The sequence below is a fragment of the Corvus moneduloides genome, chromosome 21, assembly GCF_009650955.1.
Source record: "Corvus moneduloides isolate bCorMon1 chromosome 21, bCorMon1.pri, whole genome shotgun sequence".
Classification (NCBI taxonomy): Eukaryota; Metazoa; Chordata; class Aves; order Passeriformes; family Corvidae; genus Corvus; species Corvus moneduloides.
Genome location: NC_045496.1, coordinates 1,933,514 through 1,956,717, shown reverse-complemented (window position 1 = coordinate 1,956,717; position 23,204 = coordinate 1,933,514). Strand labels below are relative to the sequence as shown.

The window sequence follows — 23,204 nt, the reverse complement described above, 5'->3', positions numbered from 1 at the left end:
GTGGTGGCAAGAACAGCTCCTGCCTCCCCTCCCTGCTGCCTCTGGATTGCCCTGTGGGAAAGGAAGTGCACCCAGCTGATGGTGAAACAGAGTGAGGATGCTGTAGCCAACTTAAAATTCATTTTTGAAGTAATTGTTCCAACTTTCTTACTCCATTTCTGGAGCTTTTCTCCCTTTTCTGGTTGTATTTTGTTCAGTTGGCTTCTCTCAGCTTTTTGTCCTGGGGGTCCCAGGCAGGTTTCTCTCTCTGAACATGAGAATTTGTTCTTCAGTGCTTCTTTTAGGGTGTTTATCTCCTTTTCGATCCTGTAAGTGCCTCTTTTTCCCTGTTACTTTTTCCTCCACAAATCAAAGCCTCTTGTCTTCAGTTCAATTTTTACATTTAATGAAGTAGCCCTGTAATTAAATGTTCTTTAACAAATCCCCAGTCAGGTTATCTCACAACAAAGAGTACTTTGGTATTATTATTATTATTATTATTATTATTATTATTAATGGAAAGTGATGACATGCTTGAATCCTTATCAAGTGTTATTCAGGGGGATTAATCATTTCAGTTGAAAGGAAAAGTTTGCTCCATCATTTACGCTGAACTCATCTGCTCAGTGTCCTTTTCCTGTTTATTTATATTTATCATTCTCTACTGGTTTTTTAGGTCTCAAGATCAAATTGTTCTAGCCTGACACATACAATACCTGTAATTGCACATGTGTTTGTCTGAGCTGCTGTGTGTTAGCACAGTGCTAACAATGAGGTGTGTTTGGTTTTGTGCTTCACTGGGCAAACAGCAGTAAGCTAAATACAGGAAAACAAGCTAAATACAGGGAAACAAACTAACTACAGGGAAAGAAGCTAAATATAGAGAAAACTGAATGAGAATAACACATTTTTGATGTATGTGATGTCAAGCTTGTCAGACCCACTAAGCACCTCGCTAAGAAAAGCAAAGCAAGCCTCAAAAACCTCAGAACTTGCCGAGATGTTCTCATTGAGAAAAATTTTTGCATCTTCAGCTTGAACTACAAAAAAGAGCAACTGTGAATCAGTCAGACATCCCACATTTGTGGCTGAATTGAGCTCGCAAGCAGTTCCTCCAGTCCCCTTTCCCAGCTCCTCGGAGCTGTTGGTGTTAATGAGCTCCAGGCCCCAGCTGAAGGCTGAGGAAGCAGCTGGGGCAGATGTTGGCCACCTGGGCTCCAGGAATGAGGCTTCCCAAAGCTGGGACCTGTTCAGCTCCCAGAGCAATGGTTTAGACATCGAACCATTGTCAAAACTAGGTCAGCTGGATATCAAAAATCTGTGTCTGCTGATATCCAGCCTGGGCAGGCGGCAGCAGCTGCAGGCGGGTGGCTGCAGCAACACCACGGAAGGACAGGGCTCCTGTGTTGCTGTCAGTGCTGAGCTGATGGAGATGGCAACAGCAAGAGTCCTTCTGGAAACCAGAAACCAGTGTGGAGGTTAAAAGCAGCCATTGTTTGGTATTTAGGGGCTTTGCAGGGAAAATTGCACATCTCTGGCAAAGGGCATCTGCAGCAGATGCAGGGAGCTGGGTGTGTGTTTAATGCTCACTAGGCTGCAGGGGGATGGGAGCAGGGCTGACAGTGCTGACCAGCCACAAATCTGTGCGTGAGGAGCACTGGGAAAGGGCAGAGAAACAGTGCTGAAACAAGGCACAGGATAAGGTAAAGCATTCCAGAGGGGGGCTTTGGAGCCCTGGGCCCCGGTTCTGAGCTCTCTCTGTACTGGACGAGAAGCAGCAGCAGAGCGTGCGAGTCCCCAGCACCTCGGCCTCCCCCCATGTCCTGCCTGTGTCCTGCTCCCACAGCCCTACCTGAGCAGTGATCCCTCTTGTCGACAGCTATTCCCCAGGAAAACACCGTCCTGCCCCATCCTGTGGTCAGCAGCCAAGGGACGGGAATGTCCCTGGTGTCGTGGTGGATCCAGTGCCACAGACAGGGCTCCCGGGCTCTGAGCTGGTGCCCAGCTCGTCCCACTGAAACAGGGCTGCTGCCACAGAGGGACACAGCCTCCCATGGGGACAGGAGCAGGGCAGGTGTGTCTGAGGAGGTTCTGAGGCAGCAGAGGAGTCACTTTGGCTGGAAGGAGGAGGACAGAGGGTTCAGGCTTGTTCGTTTGCATGTGGCCAGCCAAACGTGGGCAGCCAAGCGTTCCTTTCTTCTCACCAAATATTCCTTTCTTCTCACCATCCTTCAGCGCCTCTTTGATCTGAGCTGTACTTTTTCCTGGAAGACTTCCAGCATTCTCAGTGTAGCTATGAAGCTCCCTTTTTTCCTCCCCATTCAGGCCACATCCCTCAAATTTAAGAAAGCCGCTGCGATGGTGACGTGGGACTGTGGTGTGTAGTCATTTCTGGAGAAACATGTTTGACTTCTTCAGATGTTCCTGATCTCTCCTCCCAGAACAAGCACAGAACAGGCAACAGCAGCACAGGCTCCCACAGTCACCTCGGAGTTTGACTTAATGCAATATGGAAAATCAGCCTCATAAAAGGTTCAAGCTGTGGTTTGGTACAGATGTCCTATAAATTGAGAACTTTTGGCGACCTTCATTTCTAGACTGACATGTCAGACAGATGCACATGCCAGAAGCACACTGGGAAGCAAAGACTGTGTTGGGAAGGATGCCAGGAGCCAAGATGCGTTTGCAGAGCTTCAGAGCAGCAGCTTGGCCATCTCTGGCCCAGGCAGTAGGATGATGGAGAGAACCCTGGGGTAGCTGGCTGGGTAATGATGTTGCTTTTAAAAAGGACAACGTAAAAGGCGTTGCACCCTGCTCCTGCTAAGGAGGCTTGGAGGCAGGAGAGAAAAGGCTTCTTTCTCTAGAGGTGAACAGTCACTTCTTCCTGCAGCAGAAGAAGCCTGACACTAGATAAGTAGCTGTGAGAAGATTCATAAAAAACCTAATTTATAATTTGCCAGAATATAATCCTATTTGATCAGTGTTATTCAGTTCCTCTTTCTTTTAAAATTCAGTGCACTTAACTGTTCTACGAGGGTTTATGAATGTTTAAAAATTGCTTTGTGGTCCCTAAAGTAATTTGACAAGTCTGACAGCTATTGATTAAAAACCTGAAATTATTCAGACTGTAGGATGACTTGAGGGATTAGATAGAAAGTTTTTTCAAATGTGAAAGGAAATAAGATGTTGGAAAGTAAATATGTTCTTGAATATTTTTGAAAAATCCATTACAACTGTGAAATTAAATTGAAATGAGATACTTCGTGTGGAGATGAAGGAACTAAATGCTGGCTTTACTATTTAGGCATGGGGCAGAACTCCCCATCCCAAGCCCAACAAATGCTTCCCTGGAAGTTGCTGGTCTCTGGCACAGATCCCACCTCAGGGCACTGAGGGAGCCCTTGGGGAGCTCCTGCACCTGCCCAGTCCTGGCCAGGGCCCAGCCAGCTCCCTCCATCCCACTGTTCCTGGTGGGGCTGATGGGAATGGGGCTCTCTGTCCAGTATGAACATTCATGTTTGTGGGACAGGCGGGAGCTGGTGGAGCCGCAGAGGGAATGACCGCAGCCCCCTGGAACATCCTGGTCCGTGCCCCATGCGGGGGCTGCTGGGGAGCTGGGAGCAGCTGGGCTGGGCACCTCTGCCCACACTTGCCCTCCTTCACCAGACCTCAGGAAGGGTATCCAAGAACTGGCTGTGCATCTCCACATGCCAAAGAAGTCTTTAGGCTCTTAGGGCAGCCAGGACGTTTTCCATGTGACCAGAAGGGATCCTTTTGTTCAGCACATCCAGACCTGTTCTGTTCCCAATGACCATGTTTTTGAATATCCTTCATAACTATATTTTCTCCATCTTGACATCACTGAGGTTTTGTTCCCTGTTCTCCCTCCTTCTGGAAAGCTAATCTTGGATTTCACTTCTCTCATGGTTAAAAGCTCTCCCCTGATTTCCAAGTTTGAATCTATTCACAGCCAGTTTGAGCCTCTTGTTTCCCCCGTGCTGCCCTGCAGCTTGAACAGCTCTTGTGCCTCTCATACTCACTCTGGAGTGGGTACAGTCCTCGTGTCGCTGAGCCCTTCCCTGCAGACTGGACCAGGTGAGTGTCACAACACTCCAGCATTGAGCTGGGTGTGACCCAGCAGGTGACATCCCTGCACTCCTCTTGAACTGAGACTCAGCTGAATCCCATGGACATTCCCAGCCTGGCTGCTGCACCAGCATTCAGCCTGGACAAAACACTGCAAATCTGAATGGATGATCCATAACCAAACATATGCAGGTCTGAAGAAATAACTCCCACAGCCTGCTGCCAGCTGGTTGGGAATAAGGAAAAGAACAGTTCTGAGTGTGCTGTGCAAGCATCCTCCTTCCCTGATGGGGGAATGGGCTGCTGGGCGCAGAACCCCTGTGCCCCTGCTCCAAACACAGGAACTGGGGCTGTTCCATACCCAAGGGAAATGTCTGGCTGCTCGCTGCCAGCACTGTGGGCAGGGAACACGAGGCAGCTCAGTGGAAGGGATCAGATCCCTCAGTCCGTGGGCTGGTGCAGAGTGTGTGGGCAGCTCTGCAGACTGGTTCTGCTAACGGGGTGCTCCACAAACACCTGATTCTGCTTTTGATGGTGTTATCACTGCTGGTGTTTAATCAGGTAATGGATGGCTGTTGGTATTGGTTAAATTCCTGAGTGATTCTATCCATGGAGAAAATGAAGTGTTTGTTATGGAGATAATCAAGTGGTTTTTATGATGATACAGTTCCCTGGATTGAAGCAGCAGAGTTATGGATATGGAGGTACTCAGTAAGCATATAGAAGGCTTGCTTGGCCTGTTACCTCAGGGCACCACGCAGTCCTTGCTCATGTCCAGGAATTCCCAGTTTCACAGGATCAAAAGCCTTGGTGAGGGGAGTCTGCAAGGTACGAGTGGAGCTGGAACCAGGTGTCACCAGGCTGGGCATGGTATTTTAAACTCTTGTGCTATATATGGCCCTTGGTTATATTTCAGTGACAATATTAAACTTTAAAAAGATGAGTGGAAGGAAAGGAGACCTTCAAATTTAGTTACTGCCAGGAAATAATACTCAGCACCACATAGTTGTCATTCTGCAGCAGACAGGGATTATCCATAAACCCTGTACTTCCAAAGTGAAGGAGAGTAATAAAGCCGACCCCAGGCGCACTTTGAACTTGGCTACCTCTGATTAATTAAGTTTTTCCTTCCTTGAGCCTGATTTAGTACTTATGCTCAGAATGAAGGATTTAAGTTAAGAAACAGTTGAGAAATTGAAGGACAGCTCTCATCCCCTCTTTCCCATCTCATCCCCTTCCCTATCACATGCACACACATGTGGGTAGCAGAGGGCTTGATGTGGCTGCTGAAAATCAGGCTCTGAGGGCATTCCTGTCCCAGAATTCTTGTCATTCCTCCTGCAGTTCCACCACTTTCTCTGTGGATTTTTATTCCTGCCAAGCTTGAAATGTCAGTGGGGCATGGCAAACATCAGCTAATTCTGGCCGCAGGTCTCAGGGCAGTGGAAGGTGTAATAGTGATCCTGCATTTATATGGAAAATAGGAAGGTGTCTGTGCCACTCTGGAGTACCCTCCTTTCATTCATTTAATTACAGAGCTTCCTGGGACATTTAAAATCTGTCTGTGGCAGGGCTGAGGCTCAGCGCAGCCATTCACTCCACATTCAGAGAACTCCTCTGCTTCCCGCGGAGGGAGTGAGGGGCTGGGAATGAGGGAGAGACCGTGGTGGGTTCTGGGCTCCCCAGGTTTGCACAACAGCCCCGAAACTTCACAGCCCTCCTTGGTTAATAGCTCTAATGATCATAAATGGGTTCATTAACATGCTGATGTTTCCAACCTTCTGTTTGGGCAGGGCAGGGTTGAATAAAACAGAGAGAGACCTGAGCAGGTACAATGAAAACCCATGTCCTGGGAAGTCAGTCAGCCTCTGCGTTCCTGTGGAATTGCTGTGGCTGGTGCTGTATCCCAATTAACACTCAGGGATTGAGAGGGGCGATGGTTGTACCTGGGTAGTCAGATCTAAAAAAACTTACCCAAAATTATTCAGCTTATCCCTTAATTAGACTTCCTTAACCCACTTTTTTTGGAGGAGAAACAATTGTTTAGAGTAATGAGAGAGTCTGTTTTGATTGAAGGACGTACAATAACCTGCCCTGAATCTGCTCTGCTGCATTGTACCAAACTCACTTATTTCTCTATATTTGTTCATCGTCAAAGCATAAATAATTTAGCATTTTGTCTCTCCCTGTGAATGTGAGAAGCATGCTTGCTGATTCCAGATCAGATAGAGCAGTGATGTTTATTACTCTGATGTTGGGGAATGATTGTTGCATATTTAATATCACCATATCTAAAGCTCCTGTAGCTGCGTTCCCACTCGCGGGATCGGCGTGAGGCTTTCTCCGAACACTCTGATCTGCAGCCCTCCAAGCTGTGCTGGGATGGAAGCAGAGCCTTTGCTTGCCCACTGTGACACAGGGCATGAGTAACAACTGCATTTCCAGCGTGCCCAGCCTGGCTGGCATCCACCAGCCCACAGCACTGCCAGCCCCACCTGCTCCAAAGTCATTTATCTCACCCAGAAATACTCAGAGACTTGCACTGTGTGACAAAGTAAATACCAGAAGTAAAACAAACCTCATTAAAATAAAGTGGCTGGATGATAAGGCGAATGGTTAACATACCTTTAACAGCAGTATTTCTTTTCTTCATTTTATCTCACTAATGCCTTTAAAAACTGCCTGAAAGTATTTTATAGTAATTACTAAAGGAGCTGGAGTTTTTAGCAGTCTTGTAATGAGGAGCTGAACATCTCTGATTTTAGTGGCTTTTTTTCAAAGTGTGGGGAAGACACCAGGCAGGGAGTGAGGATCTGGGCCATGCCTATTATTCCTATTTATAATTAAAATTCCTTCAAAGTGTGGCGCAGGTATTGCAGCATCCTGCAGTCCTGGGCTGGGTGTTCTGCCATCCACAATAGCCTTGCAGGACTTTGCTCCAGCACCTTGCTGAACTCTAGCTGGTCACCCAGCACCGTTTTCCATTTTCTCCTCTAAAATTCTATCCATGGAGATAAATTCTTGTACATTTTACCTAAGCCACTTGCCAGAATAAAGGGAGTGAGGCACTGCTTGGCAATAGTGAGAAGCAAGGGAGAGAGAGCAAGCTTTGTCCACGAGCCATTTGCAAGCCAAGGCTGTTCCACTGGGTCACATTCCTGTTCTCTCCGCCTTGGCGTGGATCGCCTCTTTGTAATGGAGTCCAGTGTTCCCAGTGTTTCCAAACTTGTTTCAGTGTTTGCAGCAAGCTGGGATGGTCTCCGAGAAACAGTTTGTGTGGATGTGATTGAGGGAAGGAACGTCACTGTGCTGGAAACAGAAACCCTGCAGGCACTCCGGCCCTCTGAGAGCCATGCCAGTGTCACAAGGTGGATTGGGAGGTGACTCTCCCCACTGTCCCCACATACCATGCTTGGATCTGCACCACGGAGCCATCCCAGTGCCTGGAGCGCTCCTGGCAGGAGCCAAACCCACTGATGTGCTCCAGGAGCAGCCTCCTCTCCTCCCAGGGAGCAGACAGGGCAGCAGCACCAAGTCTTCTACTTAAAACATGCCCCTTGCTGCCCGCTGATGTGGCCACTGCCCCAACACGGCACCATCGGGGTGACAGAACCGTGCAGAGAGGGGAAATCTCCCATTCAGCCCCAGGAGCTGCTCCCTGGAGCCAGCAGTGCTGGACACTGCTAAACAGATGTGGATCAGAACTGCTCCAAACCTTGCCTTTACTGGCACACAGCCATTGTGCTTGTTCAGTATTCTAAAAGCAGAGTTAATAACTATTTTTGTCTCTATTCTCATTTCTCACGTACATATAAAGGCTCGGCTGATGTTTAGCTTGACAAGCCAGGCTGCAGTTTGGATGCCAAAAATCTCCAAACTGTCATGGAGGGAGACAAGGATAAAGGAAAAAAACAACTTAGATAAAAGGGCTGTGGACTCAGAAATGCTGCATGTGGCACACTTCCCAATCCTCAGAGAGACTTATTAATTCACATCGTGGAAGTGTTTGTGGTGCACAACTCAAGTGGCTTCCTGGCTCCACTTGGGATCTCGCTGCATTTAGGAAGAAGTTGCTTTCACATTCTACAGGCAAAGGAATTAAAAAGTTGTTTTGTTTCTCAAAGTGTATAAGGTAATAAAGTGTTTAAGGGATGGAATAAGGCAGGCCAAGACTGTACTCAGGAACTGCACATCAACCTAATGCCAGGGGGGTTTTATTGCCTTTTCCCAAACCACAATGTTCAGACTTGGATTTAACATTCAGTCCTTTGCTGCATCCTTGCAGCTCCCAGAACTAAAACTGATTTTTGCCCAGGGACTGGGCTAACACGTTCCTCCAGCTCTAATCTCTTTATAAAAAACCAAAGCTAAACAAAAAAAAAAAATCCATAAGCAAAAAATCCTAAGTTATTATCCCATAATTTGTAACATGGATGTGAGTGTTGTAGGCACTTAACAGACAAGGCACTTGGCAGCTTTTCCCAAATTCTCTATATTCTGTGTGGCAGCTGGTGCATCTGGATTTTGCAAGAGCTGTAGGTTGGAGAGCACAGAGCATTTAGCCCATCCCTCATCCCAGGGAAGATTCCTGTTTTATCCTCACATCAGCCAGCCAGAGCCTCATCTCTTGTGCTTTTCTCAAGCGTCCAAAGAAGTGAAGAAATCATGGAACATTCTTCTCACTTGGCAATTGTTTTAATTTCTCAGAAGTCTGCACTGTGCCAGGCCTGTCCCTGTCCCACCTCTGAGCCCAGCAGTCTGAACTGCCACCCTTGTGCCCTGTAAACGAGACAGGACTGAAGCTTGTGCAGGGACTCAGTCACAGCCCGTGCTCGGTTACTCACCAAGAGCCAGTGTCCGTTCCTGTAATTGCTGCTGACAGGCTGATGATTTCCTCGTGGAGAGCCAGCCCTGGCAGGGCCGGCATGGGCAGCTCCAGCCTGAGTGAATCACACTGCATGTGATGGGCTCCAGGAGCCCATTCCCGACTGTGGCTGTGGCTGTGTGTCTGGGATTTGGAGCTGGCAGCCGTGTCCTGGGCAGGGGGATGAAGTCAGGGAGCTGCAAACACAGAGTGGGCAGAGCAGGGATACCGGGGCTGGTAATAGGAAATGCAGCTTTGTGCCTCACAGTTTGAAACCAAATGGGCAGGGATGGCCAGAACTGATGCTTCTGAGGAGCACTCCAGAAGAGGCACTGGATGAGGTGGCCCAGGGCCATTGCCCCCTGTCAGCCCCACGTGGCCTCTGGCTGGGGTACAGTCTGGGTACCCCACACCTCTGCATGGGGTACAGCCCCACGTATCCCTGGGCAGCAGCCTGGGCAAGGGACATCCGTCTGTGGGGTGGGCTCCTGGGTGGGGAGGTGGCACAGCTCTTGCTGAAATGAGCTCCCCTTTCACCTAAATTCATTTGGAGCTTCAGCTGAATCACTGGCGTTCAGCTGTGCCTGTGTCCTCCCAGCTGAATCCTGCTCTGTCTCCCACCCTGTGACAGGGACATCAGGAGATGGCTGGGGGTCCCATCCTGGAGAGGACAGTACAGCCCAGGGCCACATAGAATGTCCTTTTCGAACAGCTCCATTTGTTTTACGAAACCATTTTAGGCTTTAATGCTGCTCGTGCAGGATGGTGACATCGGAGGCTTGAGGCTCCCGTTTGCGATGGAGTGGGAAGCAGCTGGGACTGCATCAGGATGGACTTTGCTTTTTTGCTGTGTTTAGAGCACAGTTGCTCATTTGGAAACTCACCTGGTGCTTTCAGTTTTGGTGCCCTGGAATGGTGTATAAAGGTAGCCAGGCCCTCTCCTGGAGCCGGGCAGGGACTGGAAGAGCAGCCCCTGTCACCAGAGGGAGCAAAGTCATGCTCATCCCCGGCTCTGGGCTGGGACATTCCCGGGCTCCGCCTGCCCGCTGCCCACCCAGGCCAGCACCCACATTCCCCTCTCTGGCTTCCTTGCTGGCCACGGCATCTGGGAGTTCTGGGCAGGCTCCACCACAGAGCTGTACATGGGTTCCAGCCATGGTGTAAATCCAGGGTAGCCTCATCAGCTCAGGAGCAGATTGCAGTGTTGTTTGTGAGAACATACGCTGGCCCTACGTATTCCCAGGGATTTGACCTAAGCTGAGCATCTGTCAGGATAAGAAAAAGTGGTTTAGTGCAGTGGCATGGCAGCAGTTCAGCGGATGAGCAGCAAGGCAGAGGGGATTGTCAGCTCCTCCCACTTGGATGGTGGTTTTATATTCCATCAGAGGAAGAAAAAATATTTGCGGAAATTGGTGTTTTGAGAAATTAAATACAAGAACAAAATCTAAACCAGATCCAAACATTTTGCATTTTCTCAGAAGAAAGTAAAATAGAATTTTTGGGCCCTGCTCTGCAGATTTAACCCTGCAGAGTTGGGAACTGCAAAGCAATGCCAGTGGTGGTGAGTGGAAAAGGCAGAGCCAGGACTGTAAGGAGTGAACCCCAGCAGAAAAAAAGGTGTCTGTGCAACTCTGTTTATTTTAACTCAGTCTACTTTACATCAACTCAGGCTCTTAGAGTGTCTGAGCAGTTTTAACTCTTCCTGTGATCAGTACAGGCTAATGGCCTAAAAGGTAGGTTTAGACATTAAGAATGGAGTAAAATTGCAGGTGAGACAGGCACAGGTCTACCTCAGGGAGTTAACTGAGGCTGGGCTGGGTTGTGGGGAGCTCTGTGGTGACCCTGAACACCATCACAAAGGAAAATCCTTCCAGGTTCTGTCTACAAAAATTCCGCACAACTGTGAGTGTAAAATACAATCATTTTTGCAATGATGATGAGCTGGGTTTAATTTAGTTAATAACTGAGGCAAGTTAATCCTGTTCAGGCAAGGATCAAACCAGTTTCAGTGCATCTGTGTCAGTGCTTTGCATCTCTCTAACTAGATTGATTTAGAATAGCTTGGTCACAAAAGGAAGTTGCCTCTACTGTACAGCTCCTGAACTGGGGCTCACACCTGCCCCTGCTCCTGCCTCCATTCTCTTCCACAGGGTGAAGCTTTAGGTCAAGCTCCCCTCTGGCTCCCTTGTTTAGAAGATGTGGGTGGAGATATCCACGTGGAGAACGCATTCAGGAATCTCCAGAAGATGGTACAAAGTGTTTCTGGTCAGGATGATTTGCTGGGTCTGGAGTGTCCTGCATGTACAGGAATGGCTCTGCAGCTCCTTCTCCTTTTGCTGGCAGCCAGGCTCTGGGTCCCTTTCGCAGGATTTGTGCAGACGTGTGGGCTGGGTACTCGGGGCAGGAGCAACAGGACCCCCTGGAAGCTCAGCAGGGCACAGCTCAGGTGGAGCCAAGGAGGGGCTGCAGCTCCCCGGGTGAATTGTCAGCAGCAAAGCTGACACGCTGCTCACTGTCTTCTTTTAATTAATGCCTCATTCAGCCAGGCTGAGAGACTCTGTTCTTCTGAGGGCTGCTTTAGATCTGCAAAGCTTGTTGCCACCATGGCTGGCTTTGTCTTGCAGGTAGCAGGAGGCACAGTGTGCACAGACACTGCCATTCCCAGACACATTCCGAGTGCAGCGCACTCCCCGTGGCTGCAGTAAGCGCCCGGCCTCCCTTCCGTGGAGAGAGCCATCCTGGCTGCATGCTGAAATCCAAGCCATGGCTCTCATTTCCAGTGGAATAGCCAATGTTTCCATCTTGGGGAAGCCACATCCACCCTGTGTAACCCCAGCTGGCTCTCAGCAGACCCTGGCAGCTCTCACAGACTCCTTGATGCCCCAGCCTGTGTCCACAGCGGGGAAACTGAGGCACACAAAGGCAGAGTGACCGCACCAACCCTGTGTAAGAAAAGACAAAGCCTGTTTTTTTCAGTCTGTACCTACTCCAGGTATCACTGTGATATTCTGTCAGCTCTTGCCATACAGAGATTTATATGAAATCGTTTCTATTCCATTGAAGCAATTTTCAGAGATTAATTTTTGAGGGTATTAGCATTGATTCCTGAGCACACGTGCCTCCTCCTCCCGCCAGTGGTCCATATCCAGGGAAAGCTTCATTGTCTGAGCTGGAGGAAAGCTCACTTGCCCTAATTTATTGAAAAAATTAATTTTAGATTTAAAATGGGGTTTTCATTTATGAACCCTGCTCAATCTGTTCTTCACTCCTGAGTCTTCACCCTGACCTTTCCCTTATCTGAAATCCTCTGGGCTGTACACTGTGTTCATTAGTGAAACTTCCAGGAGGGAGCAGCAGGTGTGGGCTATGGATAAGGACTGCATGCACGCTTGGCTCTGTGCTTATCCAGGTACCCCTGGCAGCTCCTGGCTGTAATTTAATTTAGGGCAGTGCCAGGATTTGGACTTTTTAAAGAGTTTTTCACAGTTTGTAAGTTTTAATAACAATTTTTACATCAGCTCTGGAAGTAGCAGCCCTTGGCATTGCATGGAGAATGCAGTAATGATACTTGCACTTAAAAAAATGAGCTAGAGAAGTGATGCAGTGCACCCCAGTACTGCCAAGTTTAATCCCTGCTCATGGAGTGGTGAGAGCCAGGATGGTCCAACAGGGTCCCTGGGGCTGACCTGGGTTTGGTGCAGAGCCGTACCTCCCACTGCTCCAGGGGAAACAAATGGGTCGTTCCCAGAAAAGGCCATAGAAAAATCACTGGCTTCCTTGGTGTGAACCTCTCATTCCATCTGAAAAGAAGGTTCCCATGGGAAGGATGTGCTTTATATCCATCCCTAGAAGACACTAAAACCTATCTGGCTAAAAGGCAGATAGCAATTGGAAGAAATTAGCTTTATATCCTGGTGCCAGCTATGGATAAAAAAACCACAAACAAACTTTATAATGCTTTGAGCTTTTCTTCTTGTTGTTTCTTTAAGGGAAAGTTTGGCAGCAGCAAAAGAATATTTTTCCAACTTTATTCTGATTATAAATTTTGCATTCTTTGGATATTGCTTTTTAAGAACATCGTTTTGTTGAACATCATTCAGCCTCCAAAGTCAGCTCTTCCCTATTAAACTGAGCCCATTATACAGGCCAGTGTTGTTAGACAGAAGGACAAATCACAGGAAAATGTAGTTTAGATGCTAAAACATCTATTTGTGTTTGTCAGGCTCAAAGTCATTTGCCACTGGTACCCCTCTGTAGTTTAGATTTGAAATTCAAAACTTGACTCCTGCAAATGCCTTGGCTCAAATTGTGGTTGAATGTTAAGTGGTGTCTCTGAAGCGAGACTAATCGCACGGAATGATATTGGATGTTTGCAGGAATGGGACCTCACAAAAAGGTTTAGAAAAATCTGCTGCTAATAACAATGTTCTGTTTTAAATAAAACCTGCAGAAAAGATGAGTGGCATCTCAGTAAAGTCAGGTTTCCTGTGGATTGGGATTACATTCCTAGAGGAAAGTCTAATGCTTATCCAGGAGAGCAGAAAAGTAAAGCTAATTATAAGCAGAAAGAGAAATTGGCCAGTCAGATGCACTGTCTGGGTGCTGTGAAAGGTGGCTGGAGGCAGAGTGAAATATTCTTTCAGTGTAAACACTCTTGAAACAGTTCCCCATTTTTCAGGGGTGCTCGAGTCAACTCTGCCCCATCACTGCAGCTCAGCTCTGGGGGTCAATACCGCAGGGGAAGAAGCAGCAGCCCAGTAACAGCCAATCAGCTGTGCAAGTCCATGTTTGGAACGTTAATTGTGCTGGAATATGGGCTTGTTCAAACTTTTTAAAACAAGTGCTTTCATGACATCAATGGCTATTTGATTTTAACTGTAAATTTGGAGTAGATCTGGATAATCACAATCCCTTCCACTGCTAACTCCTTGAGGTTATTAGGAAATTGTTTGTTTCCCAGTGATAGACAGTGTGGTCATAAAGCACAAAGCACTGGCTTCACAGTCAATAAAAAGTGAGAGATACCTGGGTTTAATAGCTCTGAAAGGTAAACATGGCAGGAGTGTGGAAAGGCTGCTGCCTGGAGGGCTGGAGGCAAAGCTGTGACCATCCTCCTCTGCCCAGCCAAGGAAACAGAGTCAGCCAAGCCTGGCTGGGACCAGAGGAGAAAATGTGACCCAAGAGAAGAGGACTATAAATAATACAAATAATAACTGGGAATGGAAAACTTCCTGTAATAATCCATGGAAATGTACTGTTTACCTGCCCTGACAGTGGCATTCCTTCCACAAATGCCATTTCTTGAGCAGTGGGTGATGCTGGGATCCCATCAGGAACAGGAGGTGTAAGTGTGGAGAAGGGGTGGGGTGGAGGGCACGTAGAGTTCCCGGGGACAGCACCAGCACTGCAGGGGCAGTGACAGCTCTGACTGTGCCATACACCTCGGTATCACCTGCTGAACAGAGGGAACAGCTGTCTACAGGGAAACAACACCTTGTGCACACATGGTGTGAGCTACAAGCTCGCTGGAAGGAAGCCGGATAAACCCTGGCTTGGACAAAATGAGCTGAGACTTCAACGTACAGGTTCTTCTTGGTGGCAGTAAATGCTCCCTGCAGCAGTATTTGAACACTGAGTCAGTGGAATGTGGTTCCTTCACTGCCTGGCACTCCCTGGGGACGGGGACAGAGCAGTCCCCAAGGCCCTGGTCTGCAAAGTTTTAATTTCTGTCTGTACCTCCTGAGCCACACATGGTATTCAGTCCAGAGGCCGTGGAGAGGGAGAGGGCAAGGCATGGCCTGTGCACTGCAGATCGGTGTTCCAACAAGTTTGTGTCTTTTAGACTCCAGCCCAACCCCAGAGTGATCGATGGGACAGGGGCACAGTGACACTTCCCATGTCACTTTGGGAAAACACAGTTGTCATTTGCTGAGGTGAGTGTGGAGAATCAATGTGCAGCATAACAGTCCCACAGGCTCCAAGGTCAAACGTTACTTCATCCCGATGCCTGGCTCACTTCCCAGCCCTGCACAGACCAACTGTCTGGAATTTCAGGTTTGGGACAGGGGGAATTCAACTGGGCAGCTCCCAGCAGACAGAGCTCTGTCACTGGGTCCTGCTGGCCTTTGCTGTCATGTGGAAGCTGCAGTGGAGCAGTGCTGGGTCCTTACGTCAGCTGGAGCTGCCACAGTTCCCAGCAGAGCCGGCTTCCTGCAGGAACACAGGCCAGAGCACGTGCTTGGTGGGTTCAGTACTTCCTTCCAGAGTGTCCAAATAAAGTGTCTGAATGTGCAACAGAGACTGTTCCAGCGCTGGGCTGCAGAGAGAACCTGAATTCTCCCTCTCCCGCTGCCTTGGTCTGCTCGGCTCTCCACCCCACTGCAGGTGCGAAGGCTCATTCCAAAGTTCAGGTTCTGTGTTTTAGTGCCTTGCCAGGAAGATAAAAGGGTTGGTAAAACTGTAACTTGACCTTAGCATTTCGCAGCAGCCACGGAGATAAGGTGCTAAAGGAAATACAGAGAGCGAAACACAGATGGCTCTGGGGAAGGGGAGCCCACAAGGCAAGAGCTCCGTGCAGGGCTCAAGAGCCGCGGGGGAGCCCGGCTGGCAGGCGGGGATGGCTCTGCACTGCTGACCAGCATCGCAGGCTGGCGGGCACCGTATTTGTGCTCCGCCACACAAAGGACCCCTGTGCTGCTGCTGCTGCTGCAGATTTGAGAAGGAAAAGATTGACTGAAGCTGCCTGTTATTATTTTTGGCTACTCCAGCAATGTATCAAAAACCTGACGCTGGGTTGATGCTGGTGCCCTACTTTATAGAAGCCCTGAAAAGCAGATCAAGGACAGCGAGCTTGTCTCTCTGCGTGGCATCTGCCAGCAAAGGGTGAGAAAACTTCAAACCGCCGGTGGGGGAATGGGGAGGCAAAAATGAGGCAAAATGTGCTAAATCCAGAGCGCTGTTTGCAGACTTCAAGGGAAAAGGGGTCTGCATGTCCTCTGCTAGGGAGGGAAGGTGGGACAGTGAGAGACTGGGGCATTCTGCTGCCAGCGTGGCTGGTGAGCTGGTGCCATTGTCCCCGGGGTGCGCTGGGGACCAGGCTCTCTGGAAGGAGAGTGGCCTTAGGTGACCGTGCTCCTTGTTAGCCAAGCCCAGCAATAATGCTGCTTCACGTTTTCTGGATCCTTTGGCTGTGAGAGGGTCATGGCCACCTCTCTGGCTGAGGAGGAGAGGCACGTAGGGGAGTCTGTGCAGGGAGTTAGTGTTGGAACTGGGCAGAGAACCTGCGAACTTTGACTCGTTTGTCAGTGCCGTGCACGGTGGCGCTGGCTGGAGGGATGGTCTGTCTGGGAATCCGGCTTCTGTGTCCCTGGAGGAGGCGAGACTTGTGCCTGCTGCCTCGGGCAGGATCTGCCCGTCTGCCACTCTGGGACCTGCTTCCTTCTCCTGTGCTCTGGGGAAAGCCCGAGGATTCCTGTCACCTGGGGATGTTTACCGTTATTGGCGTTTGCCCCTCCAAAGCTGACCAGCGTCCGCAGCCCAGGTGCCGGCTTCCTCCGCTGATCCGGAGCTGCCTCGCATGAGCTGGAGGATTTATGCTTTGCTGCAGACATGGACAGTAGCCTTTGAAAAGTGGAAGAGGAAGCAGCCATCAGTAGGAGGCAGGGGACAGTGCCATGTGGTGGTTTTTCATTTACTAGATAGTCCTACTTTGTTCTTGATGAGTAATGGAGGCATTTGAATACGCCAGGATGACAGCAGCAGTCTGGCTCTGGGAACGTGTCGGCGTGGGCTGGGTGAGGATGGTGGCAGTCGGGACAGTGGGACCATGCCGCGCAGCCTTCCCGTCTCTTCTCCGCTGCCTCGCGTCTCCTCTGCCGCTCACCTGCTGCCCCGGGCCCCGCGTTCCGTGAGGCCGCCCGGGCCTGAGCCCCGCGCCCTCGGGCCCCGCCGGGGAGCCCAGCCGGGAGCCCCCGGTGAGCTCCGCGCCGATGCGGGCGCGCTCCGTGCGGGGTGAGGACCATGGCTCACGCAGGGGCCGCCGGCTGCTGCTGCAGGCGCTACTCCCTGCTGTGGATCGCGCTGCTGCAAAGGTCAGTGACTCGGCTCTCCGAAACGGGAAAGGAATGCGGTGCGCGGCCGAGGGCAAGGACAGGCGGGCGGGCGGCGCCGTCCCTCCCCTCCCGGTGCCGGGCCGGAGGACGCGGCGGGGACAGGGGTGCCCAGGGCAGCCGACGCACGACACGGGCTCCCGGAGAGCTGCGCTTTTCCCCGGTTTATCACAACAGAATGAGAGCGACGGGCGGGACAGGCGGGATGAGGCGAGGGGTGAGCGGCTTGGGGACCGCGGGGCACGGGGCGCTGCTGGGCAGCGACGGGAGGGCGAGAGGGGGAGACCCCCGGCCGCGGCGGAGAGCGAGGCGCGCCCGCTGCCCCCCGAGCCGAGCCCGCGCTCCGGGGCCGGCGGGCCCGGGGCGCTCTGCCCAGCTACAGCGCAGCCAATGGGCCGCGGCGGGGCGGAGCGGCGGCGGGGCCGGCCCGGGGCGGGGGCCGGGGGCGGCGGGGCCGGGGGTCCCCGCCCGCGGCGGCGGCGGCGGGAGCGCGGCATGGCCCAGCCCGAGCGGGGCGGCGGCGCGGCGGCGGCGCGGCGGGGGCCGGGCCCTGCAGGTGAGTGCGGGGCTGCGCGGCCGTGCCCGGGGTGCGCGGGCAGCGCCAACTCCGCGCCCCGACCGGCGGGTCCCGCACAGCGCCCGGAGCGGAGCGGCGGGGCCGGGCGGGGCGGCGGCCGGAGCGGGCCGGGGGCGCAGCGGGGCCGGGGCGCGGAGGCCGCCGCGCTGGAGGGACGGGCGCTGACAGCCGCTCCCGGCCGGTCCGGCCCGGCCCGGGGATGCGCGCCCGCGCTCCGTCCCTCGTTCCGTGCGTTCGCGGTTTGTTTTCATCCTTGGCGGCGTTTCATCATCCGTGGCCGGGCTCGGCAGCCGCGCTGTGGAGATGGGCCTTGCGGCTCCATTTCCGTGTGGTTGGACCAGGAGGACACATCCTGCCTCGCCTTCGCCGCCTTGTCCAGATTCCGCCTCCAGACTGATGTTACGCAAAATTTAGGTGATAGAAATCAAACCCTTTATCCCCACCCTGCTCCCCCCGTGGAAGATGGGAGCACCCCGGGAGTTCTCCCGTGAGTGCTGGCAGGGAGCAGGGGGGCTCTGGCTCGGTCCCTGCGTCCCGGTTTTGCTTCTGCTGTCATGGACGCGCCCCAGGTGTTTTTTGAGGCCCTACGGTCCCTGCTCGCTCCAAAGGCTGGTGCTGTGGGAATGACTTGTTCCCAGGGCTGTGCTGTGGCTCGGGCTCCAAATTAGAGTGTTGGATCTGTCACTGCTGTTTGCATCAGATGTCCCCAGATCTGGTACTATTAAGGCTGGTTTAGGCTGATGTGATAAAAGGGGTTTTTTTAATGTAAGTGTTGATTTCTGTTAAAAGTGACATGTTAATGCCATTCTGCTTATGGGGAAGGAGCTCCTTGAAAACATTTTTGATGACTGAAGTTCAGGTATATTTCTGATCACCTTTTGCATCCTGCTTCTGATGCCCTTTCCTTGCTTTTGCAGTTCCTCTCCTCTTGCATGTCACAAATGCCATCGGTGTCCTTGCTGGTTGTCCTGTGCTGGGCTTGCAGGCTGCCCCTGACAAACTTTGCAGTGGCACATTATTAATACCCACACTCGGGTGAATGTCACAGGTTAAAATCATCCTTCAGGTTTGCTCTGGCAAAAACAACATTTGGAATCTGGTATAAGCTGACAGAGTCCTTTTGAATGTAATTTATCCTGCTGCCGGTTGAAACTGAGAACAGTCTAAAAACAAGGGCAGGCATTAATAAGTTTAATTACATGTCCTTTGTGTTGCTCAGGGAAGGTGTTACGTTAGTGAGGGCAACCTGTAATGCCGGGTTCCCATCGTGAGTGTGCTGAGCAGTGTTTCCCAGGCAGAGATCAGCAGCTGGACTTCAGGGAACGGCAGGAGAAAGTTCCGGGTAGCAGAACATGGAGAAGGGTTTGCTGCTGCGTGCTGAGACTTCATCCCCACGTCCTCTCCTACAGGAAAAAAAACATTCCTCATCTTCTGGAAGCCTGCGAGTTCTCTTGTGTGCTGTTGGTGGTGGTTATTCCCACAACATCGCTTTCGTATTTATTTGTTACATTGAAGCAGGATGAGGCACAGGGGAGGAAGGGATGAGAACTCCCAGCACTGGTCGCGAGGTCAGCGGGAAGTTGGTCCCCGGCGGGGGGGTCACTCAGGCGCTGCTGAAACCTGGGGAGAGCTGCTGTGGAGGAGAGTGGGAAGCAAATCAGAGCAGTCTGGGCTCTGCAGAGCGTGGTCCCAGAGCAAACCAGCAGCAGTGAGGCTCAGGAGGGACAGTGGCACAGGGCAGAGCTCCCAGATGGAGCTGGCAGAGGATGGTGGGTGATTTACTCCCATCTGCGACTGCTAAAATCCTTCTCCCATCTGATGTTGCAAATCAATTTACTGGAGTTGTGCACTTTGTACTCAGTCATAACAAACCCCTAATCCCCGGGCTGGAGACAGATTTAGATTCTGTCTATGCTGCATGTGGATCTGCCAGGCTGCTCGGCTGCGCTTGGGCACGGAGGACCCCCTGCAACGGGCGAGTGCTGGGGAGGGGGTCAGGGCTGCCCTAAAGAACCAGCTCACTGCTGGGCACAGAAAAGAACTGTCAGCCTCAAAAAGCTGCACACAGGGAATCTTTCCTGGCCAGGAGACGTGTCACAGAGTCAAACCTGTAATTTGGGAGATCAAATCCCTCTGACACTGGGGAAGCATGCACACTGCCAGCTCTGCAGCTGATGTCAATGGGACGTCTTAGGACCTGGACTTCCTTCAGAATTCCCCAGTGGGTTCAGAGCAGAATAGCAGGAGATTTAAGAAAGGCTCTTCATTTTTAACTCCCATGTTTCAGTGTTAGGTTTTGTGTCTGCTCCATCCCTATGCAGCCACCCACCAGGTTCCCTGTTTGTTTCTGTCTCTTGAGAAAAATCAGGAACGTTTGCATCATAAAACCACAGGAGCAGCAGCCAGGTGGTTTCAAGCAGGTGAGGCTCTGAAATGAGGACTGACAGAGTTGCCTGTTTGCAGCACTGTTTGCTGCCTCCATTGCTTAAAATCCAGCCCTGGAGTTGGGTGAGGAGAGGATGGATTGTCCCTCCATGCTTGTTTTTCCAAGTCTTCCCTGCAGTGCATGTGGTCCTGGTTGGATTTGGTGATACTCGAGTGGCTGTGGAGGCAGAGGGGATACATCCCTTCACGTGGTAACGTTTTATGACTTTTATTATTTAGCACAACAATCCTCTCTCATTGCTCTTGGGCAGCAGAGCTCTTTCTTTAATAACCAGAGACTGGCTGCTGCTCCGCAGGACTTGCCAGGTCAGTGCCGGTAGCAGTAATGTTATTTCTCTTTAGAACTAATGTGGTCTTTTATGAGATTTTTTTCTCCCCCCTTCATTTCAACTGAACTTTAAGCAAGTAGAAAGGGATTAAAAAAAGGCCCTTGGCAAAAAGAACTAAATGTGCTGTTTGGAAAGAGGGTTCCCGCTGTGAGATGGCTCTGGGCAGCTGGCCGTTCCCAGCGTATTAAAACAAAGGTGTAGGATTGGAATTAGATCAGCTGATGTAAACCAGGACAGGACCTGGAATATGCAGTGAGTTATTGGAGCAAGAGATCAGATGGCCCCACAGGCAGCATCTTCAGAGTGATGGTGGGGGGATGAATGTGAACAGAGTACCTCTGTCATCTTGGAAGTGTGTGATAACCATCAGCAAATGGTGTTCCAGGTGCGTTTGGCTGTTGGGGATGGCTCATGGAACAGCACAGGTCTGCAGGGACTCAGGTGTCCCAGTCACTGTGGGTGCTGCTCTCGGGCTCAGGAAAGCAGCTTTGGCCTTTTCTTACTGCTGGTACAAGGGGAAGTCTGTGGGAGCAGCGATGGGGACTGGCAAACGTTTCTCAGTGAATGGGCTCCTGCCACAAATGCCGTGTCACCGAGGGACGCGAGTGCTCTCTGCCCTGGAACAGGGATTAAAGTGAAAGGACCTTGTGCCCTTTGGAGATGGGAGGGTGGAACAGAGATGGGACAGAGCCCTGGGAGAGGGCTCTGCTCGTCCTGCCCTGCCAGGGCTGCTGTGGCAGAGAGATCCTCATCCCTGCTGCTGAGATTTCCAACAGCTCTAATTAATGACATCTCCCCACTTAGCTCTTGATACACAGACAGATGCTGGGTTTTAGGGCTGGTTTGAGACCTGCAGCACTCGCCCTGCACAGAGCAGCATCTGGTGAGAAATGTGGCTGCTGCTGACCTGGGCTGGATCCAAGCGGGCGCTCAGGAGTGAGAGATGTCGTGGGAGCAGGTCCTGCTGAGGCAAGGACCTGACAAATAACCTCCCTAAAAGAGTCCTGTTCATTTTAGGATTCCCAGAGGCATTCAGCAGAGCATGGAGGGATAGAAATACACATTTGCTGAATCTGGTGAGAGTGTAGTATGTCCTGAGAAACTCCCCCTTGGTAATTCTTTGTATTGCACATCTGCACTCCCACCCGTGGCCATCCAGCTGCAGTAGTTTTAAATGAAAAATAGATTTGTTTTGTTTTAATTTTTAGAAAAATTCTTAGGCCAGCATGAAGCGATGCAGCTCAGTAATGTACTGAGTTGTGGGTTTATTTTATCAGTATTTATATTTGTCTACACAAGAATGCAAGTCTCAGATTGGTTATTTACCTTTTCTAATTTCATCTGTAAAATGTGGACATAAGAGTCCATAAATGCCTCGATTCTGGGCTTGCCTGGGCTGGGTGAGCAGTCTGTATTGTCAGTTCTTGAGCTGCTGGATATTAGTTCTGCACTCAGCATCCAGAGGTAACTTGATCTGTCTGCCTGTATTAGAGTTAATTTACAGTATCATTCAGAGGAAAAGGATAGGGACCCTTTTCTGTGAAAATAGTGTAAAATTGCCACAAAGTACTGGGAAATGACTGTGCTGGGTTCCTAAAGATCAATTTACTCACCACAGAGATGTGGGGTGAGTGGGCAGTTGAGAGGATGGCTAATGGCATGGAGAGCCTTTGCTGGGAACCCGGGGCTCCTGATCCAGCACAGGGCTGTGCCAACCCCAACAGGGCTTTCAGCACCTGAGGGCTGGGGGTTGTCCCCTCAGAAACCCTGTGCTGGTGGCTGTTCTGCAGATGTTTTACTGATGTCACCACAGCTGGTCCTGGCTGGCGCCCCAGTAGGTGCAGGGAAGTGTCCCAGAGCCCTCCCCAGCGTGTCCCCTGGTGAGGAGGGGTGGCCCTGGCACTCAGAGCTGTGCACGGAGCAGCTCAGGCAGGGAACCAGCCACAGGCGGTTCCGTTATCATCTGGGGCTTCATCCATGGCCTGAATCTTAATGGCAAATCTAGAGAAGCACCTGTCTATCTGCTGCTGCTGTTTGTCTGAGAATCTCCTTGGGCTGTTTTCTGGATCCAGCCTGGCGTGTGATTCACTGGAAGTGATGAATTTTGCATGCACTGTTGACATTTCTCTCTGTTTTGGTCAGCTTTATTCTGGAGAACAACAAAACTCGACGCACACATCAGAGCAAGCTGGGAGTATACTGGGAGCATTGTTGTTTGGCTCATGAAAGACTATGCTGAGAATATGACAAACCCCCTTATTGCTGTCCTTCTATGCCTTTGGAGAAGGCGTCACACTCCCTTTGTGGACAGGGACCCTTGGTCTCTTTGGGAGCCCCCAAAGTGCTTGCCAGAGGTTTTAAAGGTCAGAGTTACCGGGATCAGAGCTCTGGCGTAGGAACATCTGACATGGTGCAGGCTATAGAGAAGGCAGCTGCTCCCTTTGCTCTCAAGTTATTTTTTCCCTTGCCACTTTATGGGTTTGCTGTGTTTTCCCTGGGAGTACTTAACTATCTTTCTTTTTTTTTTTTTTTTTCACCCCTTGAGCTCTCTGGTTTTGCTTTAAGAGTTACAGCACCATTGATTGTATTGGCTGTCTCAAAAATGGTGCTCTGCTCGCTGTCTGTGGGCTCCCCGCTGCTAAATGCTGCCAGTGGGACTCCAGAGCATTTAGATCAATCAATAGGGCTATCACAGCCTTATTTTCCACACTGTCCCCATCCCAGGGATGCGTGTGACAATCAGAGAGAGCATACGAGCCCAAGGGTTGTTGGTGACAGAGTGTGAATCTACACAGGGGTGTTTCGGTGAGGTTCTG

General features: G+C 50.9%; 1 protein-coding gene across 14 annotated transcripts in view; it reads left to right on the top strand.

The window, feature by feature from the left end:
• Positions 1–23,204, top strand: part of DAB2IP (DAB2 interacting protein) — a 164,031-nt gene that overhangs the window by 100,801 nt on the left and 40,026 nt on the right. The window contains exon 1 of one of the 14 annotated variants that reach the window (XM_032130681.1): positions 15,495–15,811. The exons of 9 other annotated variants lie outside the window; for them this stretch is intronic. In XM_032130681.1, the coding sequence (XP_031986572.1) occupies positions 15,699–15,811 (113 nt within the window). In that variant the 5' untranslated portion in view covers positions 15,495–15,698. Of the gene's footprint in view, positions 1–15,494; positions 15,812–16,927; positions 17,020–17,137; positions 17,255–17,553; positions 17,594–18,007; positions 18,029–23,204 lie in introns of those variants that run through there. 4 more of the 14 variants (XM_032130682.1, XM_032130684.1, XM_032130685.1 and 1 more) reach the window with 4 other exon arrangements.